General features: G+C 39.0%; 1 protein-coding gene across 1 annotated transcript in view; it reads right to left on the minus strand.

Annotated features, from left to right (window-relative positions):
* Nucleotides 1-1,883: 1,883 nt before the first annotated feature.
* tax1bp1a (Tax1 (human T-cell leukemia virus type I) binding protein 1a) overlaps nucleotides 1,884-17,853 on the minus strand; it is a 39,172-nt gene continuing 23,202 nt past the window's right edge. The window contains exons 10-17 of the mRNA XM_037535343.1: nucleotides 16,400-16,594; nucleotides 15,759-15,834; nucleotides 15,443-15,672; nucleotides 11,594-11,680; nucleotides 10,209-10,389; nucleotides 8,680-8,831; nucleotides 7,874-7,959; nucleotides 1,884-5,559 (exon numbers count right to left, since the gene is read on the minus strand). Of these exons, the coding sequence (XP_037391240.1) occupies nucleotides 5,349-5,559; nucleotides 7,874-7,959; nucleotides 8,680-8,831; nucleotides 10,209-10,389; nucleotides 11,594-11,680; nucleotides 15,443-15,672; nucleotides 15,759-15,834; nucleotides 16,400-16,594 (1,218 nt within the window). The 3' untranslated portion in view covers nucleotides 1,884-5,348. The remainder of the gene's footprint in view (nucleotides 5,560-7,873; nucleotides 7,960-8,679; nucleotides 8,832-10,208; nucleotides 10,390-11,593; nucleotides 11,681-15,442; nucleotides 15,673-15,758; nucleotides 15,835-16,399; nucleotides 16,595-17,853) is intronic.

Here is a 17,853-nt window from a genome sequence, read left to right on the forward strand (position 1 = left end):
ATTTTTATTTCTATAGATATATATTACTCATTTTTATGTCTTTTTCTTTTTTTTCATTTTCATACTTTCTTTTTCATCGTTTCCGTCTTGTTTGTAGCGAGTCTGAATGGGAAAGGCCTTGATCTCAGGTCACAATACTGCCACCATTTTTACAGACCATTAAATACAAACAAGACACAAGGAATATTTATACAGCACTACAGCGCCCGGCTCGCCTGGAGAATGTTCAGCGAAGAAAATAATCATAAACTGAATGATAGAAAAGGGTAGGGAGGGAGTGAAGGGTTTTTTTTGGTTTGTTTTCTCGTGCTAACCTACCATTGCCAGCAGCGATAAAGTGCCAAGTCAGTCTTTCTTTCTCTTCTAACATCTGAATAATAAAGAGAGCTCTGGGTGTCTGGAGGGGCTCTGGAGGAGCAGATGTAACTCTAAAGTGCAGTTTGCAGTATTGTGTCGCCAGTATGTGAATATACACGAGTGTGTTCGAGTGTCTGCCTTTTTACATATCGTGACCGTCATCGAAATGGATATTTGTACATTGTTTTTTTTCTGTTTGAGTAAACATCTGTTGCCCTCCGCTTGCCTTTTGTCACGGGGCACAGCTTGCTAGCATGGACTGCCTGCCTAGCTGTTCTGCAGTATCTCCGCTTGTAGCCTTACTATGATGATATTATTTGTTGTCTGAAGTATTATATTGCTCCAATGTTCCGTTTCTAACGTGGTTTCTAGTGTTGCAGTCTGTAGTGCCATAGACGCAGCCTGCAGGCAGCACTGCCTGAACAGCTTCAGGCCTCTTGCTGTTGCTCAGTTTAGCATGCTATGTATGGTTTACAGTAACGTTAGTGGTTTGTTTTTCTGCCTAAGGTTAAAGGACGAAAGATCAAGCGTTATGCCCTTTTTTGTTTTCTGCTGTTACCACTGTGAATAAAGTTGTCAAAACGCTGAGACAGAGTCGGAATAAGGATGGGCATCATATTAACTACAACACTTCAAATTAGCCACGTTTACATGCAGCCTAATAATCCGTTAAAAAATCCGACTAATAGCTCAATCGGAATAGAATGCGTCCGTGTGAACACCTCATTCGGAACAGACTGGTCATGGTGACGTCTACACTACGCAGGCGCGTCATTTTGGATCTGATTACTTGTGTGTGAACAGATTTCCATCAGATCGATGAGTAACGTTAGCGGGCATATAAACACCTCCGGCTTCAATCGGAATCGGAATGTAGTCAATCGGATTGGCAAAAGACTTTGCATGTAAACAGCCATTGTCAAGATCACGATATTTCATTCACGATATTTCATTTTGCAGTTGACAGGGTCATCTGGGATTCTCTGCTCTCCCAACTGCTAGAGACCCTATCTGGACTTGCGGTCAACGATGATGATGATGATGATATTATATTTCATTTTGCTGAGGTCTAATATGTTGGATCAGCAGTAGTGTCACCTTAAAAGTAAAATTGTATGTTTTACATACCGCACTGAACTAAACAAAACAGCCTATACTCTTCATAATTAAAGATCCAGTTGGTCTCTGTTGTTTAAATACAATATCCAACATGTGCTCAGAAAAGCATATTGTCACGTAATACATCGCAATAACGATAAAATATTGTCCCATATTGCCCACCCCTATGTTGGCACAACCCCACCTTATTTACCGTGGTACACATCTGTTATTGGGGCCAATAGGGGCCATAAGAGGCACCGGCATAACTCCAGACAAAGTCAATAAAAAGAAGCAATACCTGATGGGTACACCTGATTTACTGTTTCTGTGGTAAAGTGCCATAAAAGGACACTCCACTAGTTGACTCCAGAACGGCCTCGTTCTGCTGCTGTTATTTGCAGGTCAAATTCTTTTCTGTATTATGAGTGGTCAGTAACAGTCACAGTAAGCTAGTTGCTTGTAAGTGCATCAGATTTTTAAACAGTATTTGAAGTTTAGTAAAAAAAATAAAAAATCTGGATTGCATTAAGGAGGATCATAGAATGATTGTTTTTTTTTTTTGTAAGTGTTGCAGAACACACCTAAACAAGTGTGTGTGTGTTACATAGTACAGTGGACTAACTGCTCTGTAAGTTTAGATACTTGAGCAGGGGGGAGGGAGGGTGAGGATTTCTCAGTTAACCAGATATCTTAAGCCCAAAGTCAAGCCTGTTTAACAGGAAAACAACTACTGGACATTCCTTAATCTTATCAGGCTAACTGGGAAATCCTGCTTCGTGAAACGCCCCCAAGATGTGTAAGTCTTGTCACGTTTGTCTGTGTGCAAGTATGTCTTTATGAGCCTACAGTCCTTTTCCACATTTAGAACCTGCTTCTTTTCCAGAGTAGTTTGGTCGCACACACACATTTCAATATGTCCAACAATACAATTGCAATCAATGGGTTCAATGTGACTTACTGTAAAATTGTTGTACATTTGGACTTAAAAGTGACTGACATGCATTTGTTACTACATGGGAGGCAGTTTGATATGCTGTATAGTGAATGTATTGTACCGTCTTTGTAAAGTGGTTTTAAAAATATATTTTCATAGTATGTTTTGTGGAACTTTGTGTAGCAAAAGCTATTTGTATGTGTGGCAAGATTTGTATCATGTGAATACGAGTATGTGCGACTGGTCAGTTGTCTTAAAAGCTGCTTATGACATTTTAAAAAAGGTACAAAAAAACAAAAAACTAAATAAAAAGGAAAATTAGACCAATGTGTTAGTGTGCAGCACAGTTAATACACTTCACTGAACCTGTAGCATTCTTTATTAGTAAATGCAAGCTTGTTACACATACACAGAGCAACCAGTTTCTAGTTATATTTTCAGAGGCAAACATTACATTATGTTGGTTATATGGATTTGGAAGAGTGATATTCAAAGCCACAATCAGGGATTTTAAAAAATCGTCAAATTTAGAAATAGTTTTAAATCTCAAAATGCAAAGCTCAATGGCAGAAATGATTGAAAGCCTGTAAATATTAAAACATTAAAGAAAGTTGTTAATTTGGCTACCCGGGAGAAAAAGCTACAGGTAAAAGGTGTAGACTTTAAGAACAGAGTCAGGCAGAATATACTACTGTATAATTCAGACAGAATATAAGACTGTATGAATCAGACGGAATATAAGACTGAATCAGACGGAATATAAGACTGTATGAATCAGACAGAATATACTAAATACACTACAGTATGAATCAGACAGAATACAAGACTGTATGAATCAGACGGAATATACTAAATACACTACAGTATGAATCAGACAGAATATAAGACTATGAATCAGACGGAATATAAGACTGTATGAATCAGACGCAATATAAGACTGTATCAGACGGAATATAAGACTGAATGAATCAGACGGAATATAAGACTGTATGACTCAGACGGAATATAAGACTGAATGAATCAGACGGAATATAAGACTGAATGAATCAGACAGAATATACTAAATACACTACAGTATGATTCAGACAGAATATACTACTGTATGATTCAGAGAGTATATAACTACTGTATGAATCAGACAGAATATACCACTATATGAATCAGAAAGCACTACTGTAAGAATCAGACAGGATATACTAAATATACTACTGTACGAATCAGACGGATTATATTACTGTATGAATCAGACGGAATATAAGACTGTATGAATCAGACGGAATATAAGACTGTATGACTCAGACGGAATATAAGACTGTATGAATCAGACGGAATATAAGACTGTATGAATCAGACGGAATATAAGAGTGAATGAATCAGACGGAATATAAGACTGCATGACTCAGACGGAATATAAGACTGTATGACTCAGACGGAATATACTAAATACACTACAGTATGATTCAGACGGATTATATTACTGTATGAATCAGACGGAATATAAGACTGTATGAATCAGACGGAATATAAGACTGTATGAATCAGACGGAATATAAGACTGTATGAATCAGACGGAATATAAGAGTGAATGAATCAGACGGAATATAAGACTGTATGAATCAGACGGAATATAAGACTGCATGACTCAGACGGAATATAAGACTGCATGACTCAGACGGAATATAAGACTGCATGACTCAGACGGAATATACTAAATACACTACAGTATGATTCAGACAGAATATACTACTATATGATTCAGAGAGTATATAACTACTGTATGAATCAGACAGAATATAACTACTGCATGATTCAGACAGAATATATGACTGTATAATCAGACAGAATATACTAAATACACTACAGTGTGATTCAGACAGAATATACTACTGTATGAATCAGACAGAAAACACTTATATGATTCATTTAAAGAAATTAGATGCAAATCCCTGATAGTGACTTCAATATAATGAACGGAATGAAGAAGTATGAACACAGTATAACGCATTTGACAAAGTGCCAAATCACAACTCTGGCTACTGTTCAAGTTGAAACAGTACTAGGTTGTTCTTACAGAAATCAAAGCACCAGTTTTTATTTAATATAGATTTAACACAACACTTGCCAGGATAAAACTATCCAAAACATTTAAAATTCACTGGTGCACTTGCACGGATCTGTGATCTTTTATCTGGTTCTAGTTCAATGTTTAATTATACAGTCAGTTTAGCATTCTGAAGCACCTTCTACATTTCAAGCTGAACAAACTCAATCTTCATTTATAATAGGTATATTTTATTGGTCAGAGCGAGTATGATGAAACGGAACTGGTCCACAGAGGTCTAATGCACTGTAGATAAAAAAATTATACATTTTAACTGCATATACTTTATGAAAGGGATTTTTTTAAATCATGTCACTTCTGTCCACCTTTTAAGATGGAAAAAAAGAAAACAGTATTTTTAACTATTCACAATGCTTTTTTAAAACATTACCTGTGCTCCCAATCATCATACAAAATCAATAAAACAAACAAAGAAAACATCCACCGCGTGGCAAATAGTAAGTCGCAACAAACCTCTCTATAGATTCTCTGTTTATACAGAATGTAAAGCCATCAGCTCTCATTTTACAGTGCAACCAATCTTATAGCAGCTTTAAAATGCATAAACTTTAAACAAACAAAAATCTGGGAAAGGGCTAAGCTTTACACCTGGAGCTGGCTGACAAAACCTGTTTTTTCCCCTCTGTGCCCTTACATGACAGAAGAGTATCTATGTGCAAATAAAACACAGTCTGATTGGTGAATCCTAATAGTGTCATAAAACATGCGACCATTAGCACACAGCCAAGTGACATCGTCAAAAAGTGCCAAAGAAAACATTTAAACTCCCCTCTTCTTAGTGAAATTTTATTATGCTAAAAAGCAGGACACAGTGCCTCACCCACTCGCAGCTTTCTAATCGAAGTTGTCAAAGTTGAGCACGTTGCCATCAAAGTGTGTGAGAACGTGTTTCTCGTAGAGCTGCTGCTGGCAGTCCAGAGGGAACTGCTCACTGCAGACGGGGCACTCCTTCCAGTGAGACTCGACGTGGCGCTCGAAACTGCGCTGCTCAAAGTGTGGCGGGAAGATCACTTCACAGAGAGGACAGCGCTTATGAACATCAGTCCTGGAAGTGAGAGAGAAGCAGTGTGTTGCACAGTATTGGCAATTTTCAAGTAATTTTGTGGTTAAGTAACAAAAACAAACAAAAACAAAGCAGTAATTGAGTAAGACTGATTAAAACAAACTGACACATACATGAAATTTATTCACAGCATTAGTTTTGTTAAAAAAAAAAAAAAAAACAGGTTTCATTTGGCCAGAACTATTAATCTGCAAAAAAAGTAAATAAATCTGAATTCTAGTTAGTTTTCAGCAGTAAGTGGCTGTCTGCTGTGCAAACCTAGACAATGTGGAGCTGTTGAGAGACAAAACAGAATTGCTGGAAAATGTTTGTGAAGTTCATTGACCACTGTAGACTAGAGAAAACAGAAGTAAATGTTATCCAAGATTTGTTTGAAGCTGATAGTACTAGTCAGAAAACCAAGCCCTTCACCTGGGAATTCCTACTTGTAAAGTTGGACTCAGCTACAAGCTTAGTCTGTGGCATCAAATCAACATGGATGCTCACACAGTCAAAGGTAATAAAGACCAACTTCTATACATTCAAATAAGATTTAAGAACTTAAGAACAATCAACATGAAGACACAGTATTTGGTTGAAATATAACATTATAAAGTTCTCTATTTTGAGAACGTAAATACAGAATGAAGTTATCACTCATATAATACATTTAGGGCTGGGCAATATGACAATATACACTGTTATCTTGATCAATTATGTCACATTTTCATCTTCAGCACTTGTACAACACTGACTAACTGTATGTTTCACTACAAAGAGAGCAAAATTAGTCCTGTTTAACTGTATGTAGTGCAATACAGTATGCCAAATATTGCGTAATTATTGTATTTGCAATTTTTAGTAGTATTTTTAATGTAGCACTACTCGTTCTTCTTTATTCCAACTGATCAGATGAAAAAAATAATTAGCGTGACATCACGTATTGTGAGAATTTCTTGAAGAACTGCAAAATTATATTTTTGCCATACTGCCTACTTCCACTAATAATAACTGAATAGGTCACTGCCAACAATATTTGTTTTCATTTCATGTTTGTAGCTCAAAAATGATCCATGCCAAGTAGAACACAGCATAACTCCCTGGGAGAGTAGCCAAGAGGCTTGTCGAGTGGACCTGCTTGACCACTTCCTATTTCTCACACTACATCAAAAACAGGACTGCATAACACTAGATAACACTAGAGAGCACCTTCTGCATAACACCAGAATGCACCCATGAGCAATCCTCAAGGAATGGGATTGAATGGAGCTAAACAGCTAAAAGAAATGGTTTAACCTATTTGTACAGGACCTGTATCTTCCTTAATTTTGGAAAGTAGAAGGATGTATTCCATTACATAGATAGATAGATAGATAGATAGATAGATAGATAGATAGATAGATAGATAGATAGATAGATAGATAGATAGATAGATAGATAGATAGATAGATAGATAGATAGATAGATAGATAGATAGATGTGCTAAACTCCTTGCAGTGTCAGGAAGAATGGATGACCGAGGAACAGCCAAAGAGGAGACAATCTGAAGAACAAAGACTGTGAAAGAAGTTCTTAGATGAGGTGTTTCAACGCTGGAGGGACTTCCAAAAGTTGACAAGGTGAAAGCTGGCTTCCCATTCACATTTTCTCATTCTACCTTAAATCCTGCACCTCAGGCACCTGAATGTAACTGCTGCACCATTTAAAAATTCAAACAAGAAGCTGGCAAAAAAGAAGCTAACTTCAGCTTTACTGAGAGTTTAAAAAGCATGAACAGGGATGAGGAAGCTGCTCCTGCTAGACAGACGGGTTATATTAACTTATTTTTGTTGTTTCACAGAACCAGTAAGACAATATCATTTTGTCCTATTTGTGATAGAAACTGGCTAGCATTACAGCACTATTTATAGCTACAGTTTGCTAACTCACAACCTAGCTAAGGTTAGTCAAATTACTTACTGTGTGGTTGTTCTTTGTAACGTTATATCAGGGTATTTGTCTGTTAAAAGTTTGCAAAGGGTTTTACTTCCACAAAGACAAAAAAAAACAAAAAAAAAAAACAAGTTTGCTAGCCCGATGACTTTCGCCCTGTTAATATACATAATTTATTTTGCTGCTGAGTTCAAATATCCATCATTCTCCAGAATCATATACTGTGCCTTTAACAGGCAGTTGAACTTTTTTATTCAGTTAAGTTTTATTCAGCTCAAACAAATATTTTAAATCAAACAAGTAAAAGTAAAAAAGTTTACAGCACTGTCCTGTCCCACTTTATCACAGTCTAGCAGCACAAGTAGTTAGAGTGCATGTGTGTTACCTAGTGTCAAAGCAGAAACTGGTGCGGTTCTCATTGGATTCTGGACTTTGATGATCACAAACTGCAGGGGCTTCACCATCACCTCCCTATAAAGAGACAACAGCCTATATTAACACATAATCCGCTTCCTAACTGAACCCTGTACTGAACAGCTTAACTCTCTTTAGAAACATTCAGCTGGCATTTCCTTTTTGAGACTTGCAAAAAACACAAACACCAAGCACAAATCTCCTAAAACGCACTGATCTTTTACAAACACACACACACACACGCACGCACGCACGCACACACACACAACCCTTTCTACTAAAAGCCACGGCTGTCTGCACACAGCCGGCTCCCTGCAAAGGTTAATGGGCTTTTAATGCAGCAAACGAGAGCGGAAGAGAAGTGGGTCACTACAGAGCAGTGCCTGTGCAGAGCATAGGCCAACACCCGCAGCCAATTAGCACAGCCCTCGTCAGCCTCGCCCGCTAATAAGCCTCCGCCCTCGTCACTCCAATCCACTAATGAGCTGGAGAAGAAAAGCCTTAATTGTGCTTTTATGCAAATTGCCCACCCTTGCACTGCCCCCCTGACCTGAAGTGTCTAGTGTGTGGGAGACAGAAGAGGAAGGAGAAAGAAAGCAGTATGGGAAGAGAAAACGTGACAGAAGAAAGGAAGACCACAGGAACAAGCTGACTACCATGACAGTGATAACAGGATATAGCTGTGTGGCTATTGAAACCATGAATACAATAATACATAAAAATCTGTAATAGTAACTGTCAGGTCTACTAGTAGAAGTAGTAAACCAGTATTCTCACGCTAGGCCGTTCCTCAGCAGGATTCTCCAGACCATCAGGAGGGCTGAGGCTCCGTGACGGCTGACTGCAGACTACAGGTCCTGCCCATGGAGGTGGAGCCACTGGAGGGGGGCGGCATGTCTGCTCAGGGGACAACGCCCCATCTGCACCATCTGTGGGGAGGAAACACAAATGCACACTACAGTAATCCAAAACAGAATTTGAAAGATGAGACTGTGAATAGTATTAGTCCAGTGGTTACAAGCTGCACACTCATTTTGTTGCTAAACAAAACCTTGCACTTACATTTTTGTTATTTATGTTTTCACAATTTGAAAAGGCCAGCTGCTGATTACACTACACAGTATCAAAATGTCATGGCAAACAGGACAAAATAAATGGTTCAAAATGATTGGAGTGCATTGCTGTTACATTAACTTAATATAATGTTGAGTTTTTTCCTTCTCAACGTTTTTTTGGAGATCTAAGGGCCAACAATAAACAGTAATTTACCTATGACTCATATGCTATCTATGCACCCCCAAAAAACATAATATGACCACTGTCTAATCAGCAGGACAGAGAAAACTCAAAATTACATAAGTGATGGTAATTGTGGGCATAGGTCGAAATCCTGTAGACTTCGTGCACAGATCTGCTGATGCATGAATATTCGTAAACTGTAGAAATTGCGACTAAATCTACTTGGATTAATTACAGAAAATATACATACTACTTATCTGTAAAGGGTTATAAATGCAACAAAATAATTAAAATGCAGACATTTTAGCACAGCAGGTCGCGTATCCTAAACATTCTGTTCTTCTGAAGAAAAATAACCATCAACCATCAGAACTTATTATATTCAGAGCTTTTGTTTACTATGCTGGACCAACTTAGATGGATGACACTTTAGGATTAAAGTCCTTCAACTCAAGCACCTTCAACTCAACTTAAACTGGTAGGCCTGTTTGTGTACATACCATCTGTTCAGTTCTAAGAAGATGCCCCTTTTCATAACAATTCTCCAATGACCGAGTTCTCCACAGATTAAAAAAGAGAATGGTGGTCTAAGGATGTTCTAAACACTTGGTAGAACCGCAGGCTCCACTCAACAGTTCCCTGGCACTGAATTCCCAAAGAGAAAGTGGTCAATACTCAATATATTCAAGACTATGTTCGGCCAGCCTTCAAAGATGGGGCAGCGATTTAAACATGCTGTTTGCATATGGAGACGAGGAAATGATGAAACACATCAGTGAAGCTTGCCTCATCCAAAGGCTAAATGGTTGAAAGGTCGCCCTCCATGCAAGGAATCAGGATGTTACTGCTTGGTGTAAAGACTCTCTAAATAAACAGAAATAAAACCCTTAACCCAAAGAGTCTGACAGCAAACCTATATGAGATGAGACCAAATGTCCACGTATTACATTACGTAATGTAAGCTGAGAAACATTCCAATCAAAACTCTGGGGGTAAAAACTTCTCCGCTGCAGCAAAACTGACTGGCTCTCTTGCTCTGCCCCTTTCTGTTTGGCAGCTGCACTCACCACGTGTCTGCTGTTCAGAGTAAGGGTTTCCATACTGCAGCTCTGCAGGTTGCTGGGGCACAAGTGGAAGTGGGGGTGGGTCCTGAGGATATGGCAGAGGATACCGCAACACCACAGGCTCCCTGACTTCTGACCTCTGGTCTGCAGCTCCTTCCTCTCTGCCTGCACATGACCGCAGCTCCTGAGAGAGATAAACATCAGCTAAGCTACTGCTGAGCAAGATGTCTGAAAGAGTTCGCAAGGTAACATTTGCTTCGTAAACAAGACTATTTGCAGCAGTCGTCATGATCTGAATGAGGAGCGACAGTTCGCATTCTTGGCTAGAACACCTAGAGCAGGAGTTATAAAATAGATTCATGCTAAAGGACACTTTCATGATTAGCTACTGAGTGAGAAAGAGCAAATGTTTCATAGGTTTTTTTTTTTTAAATGTAGAAATATATAAAACAATTTTTTAAATTATTAATTAGTACAGAATCAGATTGCATATTTAAAGAATCTCAAATTACATCTAACTGTAGTCATCAACTAGTCCCATTTAATATAAAGCACCATAGGAGATCAGTCTGAAAAGCCACTTACCAAGAAAATTCCAAAATTTTAGCCTTAGTTTGATGTGAAATGGTTCAGAGTGAACTACCAACACTGTTTAATATATTCCAAAAATGTTCCCTGCAGAAAATATCATTGAATTTTAAAAGAAAACCCAAAACAAAAAAAAAAAAAAATCAGCTATTCATTTATCATTGAAACCTTAGTCATTACGGGCTGGAACGTGTGCATGACGAACACTAGAAAAAAATGACCACAGAAGTCTAAACAAAGGAAACTAACACTTAGCCACTGTGAGAGAAACGGATTATATTTATACAGATAAAACATTCCCTGCCTTTAAATAGCTCTGGCGCAGTGTGCTCAGGCTCTCTTTTGCTCTTTCTCTTGCTCCCCTCTCTGACCTGAGAACCGTGGGTCATGATTAGAGGAGTTATTCCCACGTTTAACATTTAACACAAGTGCTGACGGGTAATCAGGGAGCTGGCTTTGGCATTTAGTCGCTACTGGCTACGCTAGCACATTCACACTCAGCCTGACTTGAATGTCTTAATTGCAGAGTCTAATGAAAGTACTTATGATATAAAAGATCCTCATTAACATTTCATCATTTCTAGCCAAAGACTCTAATGTTAGCCTTTTGGATCGTAGTGAATATGGCTAACAGAATTACAAATGGCCAAATCTCATAACCTAAGAATACCTTTGAGGATAAAAGCAGGACATAAGGTGGATCTTACAGGACAGAGTCAGAGGCGTTTTATGGCTTGAATGTATTCTGGTACTAGTAGCGTGATGACAAGTGTTATAACAGTTTTATGAATAGGCTTTACCTCCTCCAGCCTTTCCTTCTCTCTGGTCACATAAGCTAGACTCTCCCTCAGTGATGACACTTCTCTGTCCTTCTCAGACAGCTGAGCCTATTTAGACAGACACACCGGCACAAACACATCAAACATCATGACACCAAATAGTTTTATCAGTGATCATAGAAAAGATGTGCTTGCAAATACTTGATCAAGCTGTAGTAGCTGGAAAAAGGAGGGGGAAAAAAACAGTAGTTAAGTTGATAGATATCATTAGACAACAGGCATGTTCTTCTTATTAGTCATGTACACCAATAACTCACTACCTCCAAACAGGGAATAAGAAGGTATTTGGAAGCAAAGCAACACCAAATGTCTGTGCATTACAGCAATCATGTGAGCTGAAACACACTTCAATCTTAGCTCAGGGAGCTCATTACAGATGAAATGGGGGATGGGTATTGAAACTGAATGCTTTAATATGGTTAAACTACCAGATTTACTTCTAAATCTTGCCGACTTTTCAGTCACACCTGGCTCAGCAGCAAAAAATCTTGGCATCATAATTGATTCAGATTTATCATTCGATCAACACATAGGCAGCATCACTAGGACAGCTTTCACAACATTGCCAAGATAAGAAATGCCCTGTCCCTGCGTGATGCAGAAACACTAGTACACGCTTTTATTACTTCTAGGCTAGACTACTGTAGCGCGCTACTGACAGGATGTACGAGCAGGAATCTATCATCTCTATAGGAATGCTATCATCACTTCAAAGGCTGCCTGTTAAATTCCGTATTGATTATAAAATTCTTTTATTGACATATAAAGCCCTACATGGTCTTGCTCCTGAGTACCTGCAAGACCTTATTTCCCATTACGAGCCATCATGACCACTCAGATCCCAGAGTGCTGGCTTATTAATAGTCCCCAGAATTCATAAGGCTGCAGTTGGGAAGAGCTTTTTCATATAAAGCCCTCAAACTCTGGAATGATCTTCCAGAAACTGTTCGGGACTCAGACACAGTCTCAATCTTTAAGACTAGGCTGAAAACTCACTTGTTCAGTTTAGGTTTTGGTAGCTAATGTTCCCCCTTGGATAAAGGCAGCAGATCCAGGGGTCCATGGACACAGGGAATTATAGTAAACTGAGACGCTGGTGCTGTCGTCCCGCTGCTCGCACGAGGTCACTCAGGTTTGTGGACGGTGGAGCAGAGGGATGCCAGACTGTGTCAGAGTGCTGCCGTGTCTGAGTGTCCTTCTGGTTCTCTCCTGTTAGTTAAGCTGTCATAGTCAGATCTGCCGGAGTCGTTAGCCAGACTCTGGAAATGTTTACATTCCTTGTTTTATGTACAAACGGACAGAATAAAACTAATTCTCTCTCCCTGCCTTTTTTCCGAGTATACAACCGCCCACATGTCCAACCGGACACTGAAGGACGACTGACTGTCGAGCCCTCCTGCTACCCGCTTCAGACCAGCTGCCCACGCCCCAGCTACCGCCACCTACCTTGGACTAGCTGCCCGCCCTACACTGATGTTTTCCTACTCCTAGCTATTCCTACTACTAATACTACTGATATTAATATTAATAGTATAATCACTTGTAGGTAGTTTGACCAGAGGAGGACGGGTCCCCCCTGGTGAGCCTGGTTCCTCCCAAGGTTTCTTCCTCAGTTCTGAGGGAGTTTTCCTTGCCACTGTTGCCCCTGGCTTGCCCGCCAGGGGGCATTTACATTCTTGTTAAAACTTTGTCTCTACTGGAATTCTGTGAAGCTGCTTTGTGACAACATCCGTTGTAAAAAGCGCTACAAATAAATTTGATTTGATTTGATTTAATGGTGCAGATCAAATTACTTCAGTACTACTGAACATCAAAAACTCAAGTGCTGTTGTCTTCTTAACATCCAGAAGCCATGCATGCTTGTTCCAAAATCTGAGCCGGTGACTGACAGTGTCATGACTGACATTCCTCATGAATTATTAACGTAACTGCTCACTTCCAGCAAGTCAAATTCAGGGGGGGGACAAAAAAACATAAAATATGAAATGTGCGATAAAATGTGGTCCGTGCAAAAGTTATGTTTCTTGGGTCAAATATGTGTCCAATATTCAATAATAATTCAACAATGCGTCCACTAATAGTATTCAAATTCAGTAAATAAACAGTAACACATATGTTCTCTATAGGGGATGTCTTAAACTACATTCAATCAACAAAACGTAAATGTGTAGTTTCTTTATTTTCCTAATTGAAACACATGGCATGCATTCAGTGCTTTGAAGGTGACCGGTCACTAAGAAAACAGAGAGGTCATAATTATTCAGTAGACATATTAAATCACTACTACACCACAAATGGCACATTTTCCTCCCTGAATCATCTAAAAGTATTTAGCTTATACTTGATCTCCCTCGCATGCATGTGTGAGTCTGTAGGTTTGTTTGTGGATGAAACTGACACCAAGTGATGTACAAGGTGATTCTGACCTCCTGGTTTGGTTTATACAACTGAAGTCCTCTCAATCCAAAAAGTAAAAGAAAGGCTATGAGCCTCAATTTACTGCGCACTAATCCCACCGTCTCTCTGAGTTACAGTCGTGCGTATGTGTGTTTGGGTGAAGAACGCTGATGAAATGGTTGGCCCCGGGATTCTTACCCTGTCTTCCAGTAAACACTCATAAAGCACAATGTGCATGCGAGTGCGTGTGTGTTTAAACAGGCTGTAAATAAAGGACTTTCTCGCCTTTGATGGTGTCTCCAGCTTTGTCTAAATACTCAGACAAGGGCAGCCCTTTACGACCTAGTCTCTTCTCCACTCAGTCAACCCAAAGCTTTACGACTCACTCGGCCGTGCGCTCTCTCTCTCTCTCACTCACTCTTGTGCACGCACCCACCCACCCACAAAGAGAGGAGAGAGAGAAAGGTCTCACGGACAGTGCATGATCACAGGCCAAGAATATGACCCCTTTATTTTTTTGTTTGCATTTTTGCTCCTAATTTATTATTTTTAGCTTGGTTGATCTGCGTCGTAACTTTACCTTTAGCCATCTGGTCAAATGACATGTGCTGCTGATTTTCTAAGTGACAATACGCTTAGACAAACTTAAATAAGTTGACAAACTTAAATATGACATCGTTTGCTAATTTTGCTGAATTGTGCAATTCATTTTTTTGCTGATTTTCCCATTTTTGAAAAAAAAAAAAAAAAAACATTTTGTGCAAAATGTGCCTTAACTTTTGCAAAGGCAGCATTTTATCCTTAATGTTTTCCCTAATATCAGTTAAATTCAGCCAAATAATAAATAAAAAAAACAAACCAAACAAAAACAAAACAGCAATTATAATGAGCACGAATGTGTTTTCTGTAGAGGATGTGTTAGAAAATCAACAAAAACATCTGTAAGAGCAGGAGCGCTGTAAGAAATTAAGATTTTAAAATGCCAGTTTCTCCCGTTAAAGAGCAAAAAATGTTTGTATTTCAACTTTGGCAAACAGAATGAACTGAAAATGTACTGGTGTATTTGTCTTCATTCATCCCACACAGCATAAATAAATACAAGATAAATAAGCTAATACAATCGACCAGTTTTTCTGTAAAAAAACTGAATCGGAATCAGCCATTAGCCAGAAGGGGTGACAAAAACCTAGACACAATAACTAAAGACTGAACTAAAAAAATATGTAAAGAAAACACCACTAAACATTAAAAGACTCTTAAACTGTATGCACTGATATCGCTGTCATTACGGCTCACTATTCAGATGTCCCAGACTTCAAGATTTCCAAAAAAAAAAAAACCCTGACAGTCTGAGAATCTATTCAATAGCTTTTTAAGGCCTTCTGTGTGTCTGAGAGTAAGCGACAGATGTACCTTAAACCGCTGCTCTTCATTAGCCAGCAGTAGTTTCAGGTTGTCATTGATGGTGCATTGCTCTCTCCATCTCTCTTCCATTCGAGCAAGCTCCGCTTCCACTGACACGCTGCACTCCTCTCCTTCCTCTTGTTCTTCTTCCTTGTTCCCTTCCATTTTTTCTTCCTCTCCCTCCTCCCTTTCTCCTTCTCCTTCCTTTTCCTCAGACTCCTGGTTCTCAGGTTTCTTCTCTGTAAGACAAGAGACAACATGCTATGAACACTACAGACCATCATCCCAACACTTTGTCCCACATACTATGTTTGCATGTCCACACCTGTATCAGGTGACTCTGCATCCGGTGTGTTGGGCTCCTGAGTGGTCTCTGTGGATGCATCATTCCTCTTGGACTCCTACACAAAAACATTTACATGATATGCTTGTGCAAATAAACAAACGAATAAACAACCTTTACTGCATTTTCGCAGCGCTTTGTAAACAGTGCTGCGAGGCTGTGTCCTAGCCAGCCAAGATAATAATACACTAACAGTACTGGTGATTTTCCCAGTAAAAAAAAAACAGACATAATAAATATCTAATAAACAGAATAAGTTAAAAATTACACATGATATTTATTTGCGTTATTGCAGAATAAATGCTATAAACATGAATACAGTAAATACAGTAAAAAGGTTTTAAAATCAATATTTTGGTTAATGAATACAAGCTTTTTGAGTTTTCAGTGAACTCCAGTCAAAGCACAAATTTATTCAATTTTGTTGATCAGCTTAAGCAGGTACTGGATGACAAGTATAAATACTGGGCTTTCATATAATAATGTCCTATTTATTTGTATTTTTGTAATATATATAATAAGTTAAAGACCAGATAAACAGCTCTTCATATTTTCTGAGATGGTCTAAGACGTTTGCACAGTTCTTTGTGTCATTAGATGGCGATGTTGTTTCCCTCACTCACCCCCTGCTGCGTCTCCTGATGCTGGGCGAGTTTTGTAACTTGTCTGCGCAGGCGCTGGCACTCTCTGTACTTCTCTTTATAGTGCTCTGCAGCCATCTGCAGCCTCAGCTTCAGCTCCTCCACCTCCTTTTGCAGCTCCGCCTCCAGCTCAGTGGCCACACCCCCTCCCCCAACAGCCCTGCCCTGGTTAACACACTAAATAATGAAAAAACACATATTCAAAAACAGAGCTAAATAAACAATGAGTTCTTCATCTGTGAATCAGCTACCTTTTAACAATACCACCATGATGTGAACATTACAATAAAGTGTCTTTTAGCTCTTTCGAGATTCTGACAGGCAGTCATTTTTTTGTGTATATGAAAAAAAACAATTACTCTCACAAGCTTCAGGCTGAAGAGAGCAAATGGATGTCTGGGCTAAATTCAACAGGTTTAGATGCATACCCATTACGTTTAGTCTCCGAGTGACCGCACGAATCGTTCAGTTTCAAAAGCTCCAAGATCTCAGAGCATAAAACACAGAACGGTGGTTTGCTGCTTTCAGGTTTCCACAAACACGACACTTTGCTCCGAGTACTCTCTACTCCATTTGATTAATTTCTGTTTATGTTTGGGTTTCTTAGAGATGTGGCACCTGCTTCACTCATTCTAACTGTAGATGGCCACGGTAACCATTTATCCATGATGAATTCCAATCAAAACAAGAAAATGTTCTTCGCATAGAAAAAGGCTGCTTCGCATGGAAAATCAAAGCAAGCCTTTTGACCAATCTACAAACTTTACTTAAGTCTGAGGAATGGTTGCACCAACAGTATTATCTAAGATGGTCTTGGCTAACCGAGTCAGCCATAGGTAAGGATAGTTTTCAGAAAGGAAACGCGCACAAAACTAGGTTTAGTGTTAATGGTGCACTCATATGAAAATATATATAACAATGACAGTTGATCAACAAAACTGCTGGATGAGTATCTGATGCTGCCAAAAAAAGCCAGTAGTGAAACTTACATACTGGTTAAATTATGGCATCTGCTTAAGTCAAACTGACAGATAAACATCTTTACATCTTCAACCAAAATAGAACAAAAGGTCAGGATGGGAAGGTTTGGGAGGACATTACACATAAAGAGTTTAACATTTTTGAGCCGCAAATATCCAGAAATGTATTTTGGGGTTCATGACCCCCTCCATCCCTTTCCACACATATATGAAACCCACCCCAGTACTAGTTTGCTTGAAGCAGTTACCATAGCCTAGAAATCTGTCTAGAATTTGACTATATGCCAGTTTCCAGCTAAGCATAAAGTTACATGGTGCAACAGGTCTTAGAATTAGGCCCACAAACCTAAGGTCAACTTAGCTTATCAGACCCTGTGATTCTTTTATTTTGCAAATAATAATAGTAGCCATCATATTTAAAATTACATTTGGTAAAACTGCAGCCCACTACAGCAC

Source organism: Pygocentrus nattereri, chromosome 27, assembly GCF_015220715.1.
Source record: "Pygocentrus nattereri isolate fPygNat1 chromosome 27, fPygNat1.pri, whole genome shotgun sequence".
Taxonomy (NCBI): Eukaryota; Metazoa; Chordata; class Actinopteri; order Characiformes; family Serrasalmidae; genus Pygocentrus; species Pygocentrus nattereri.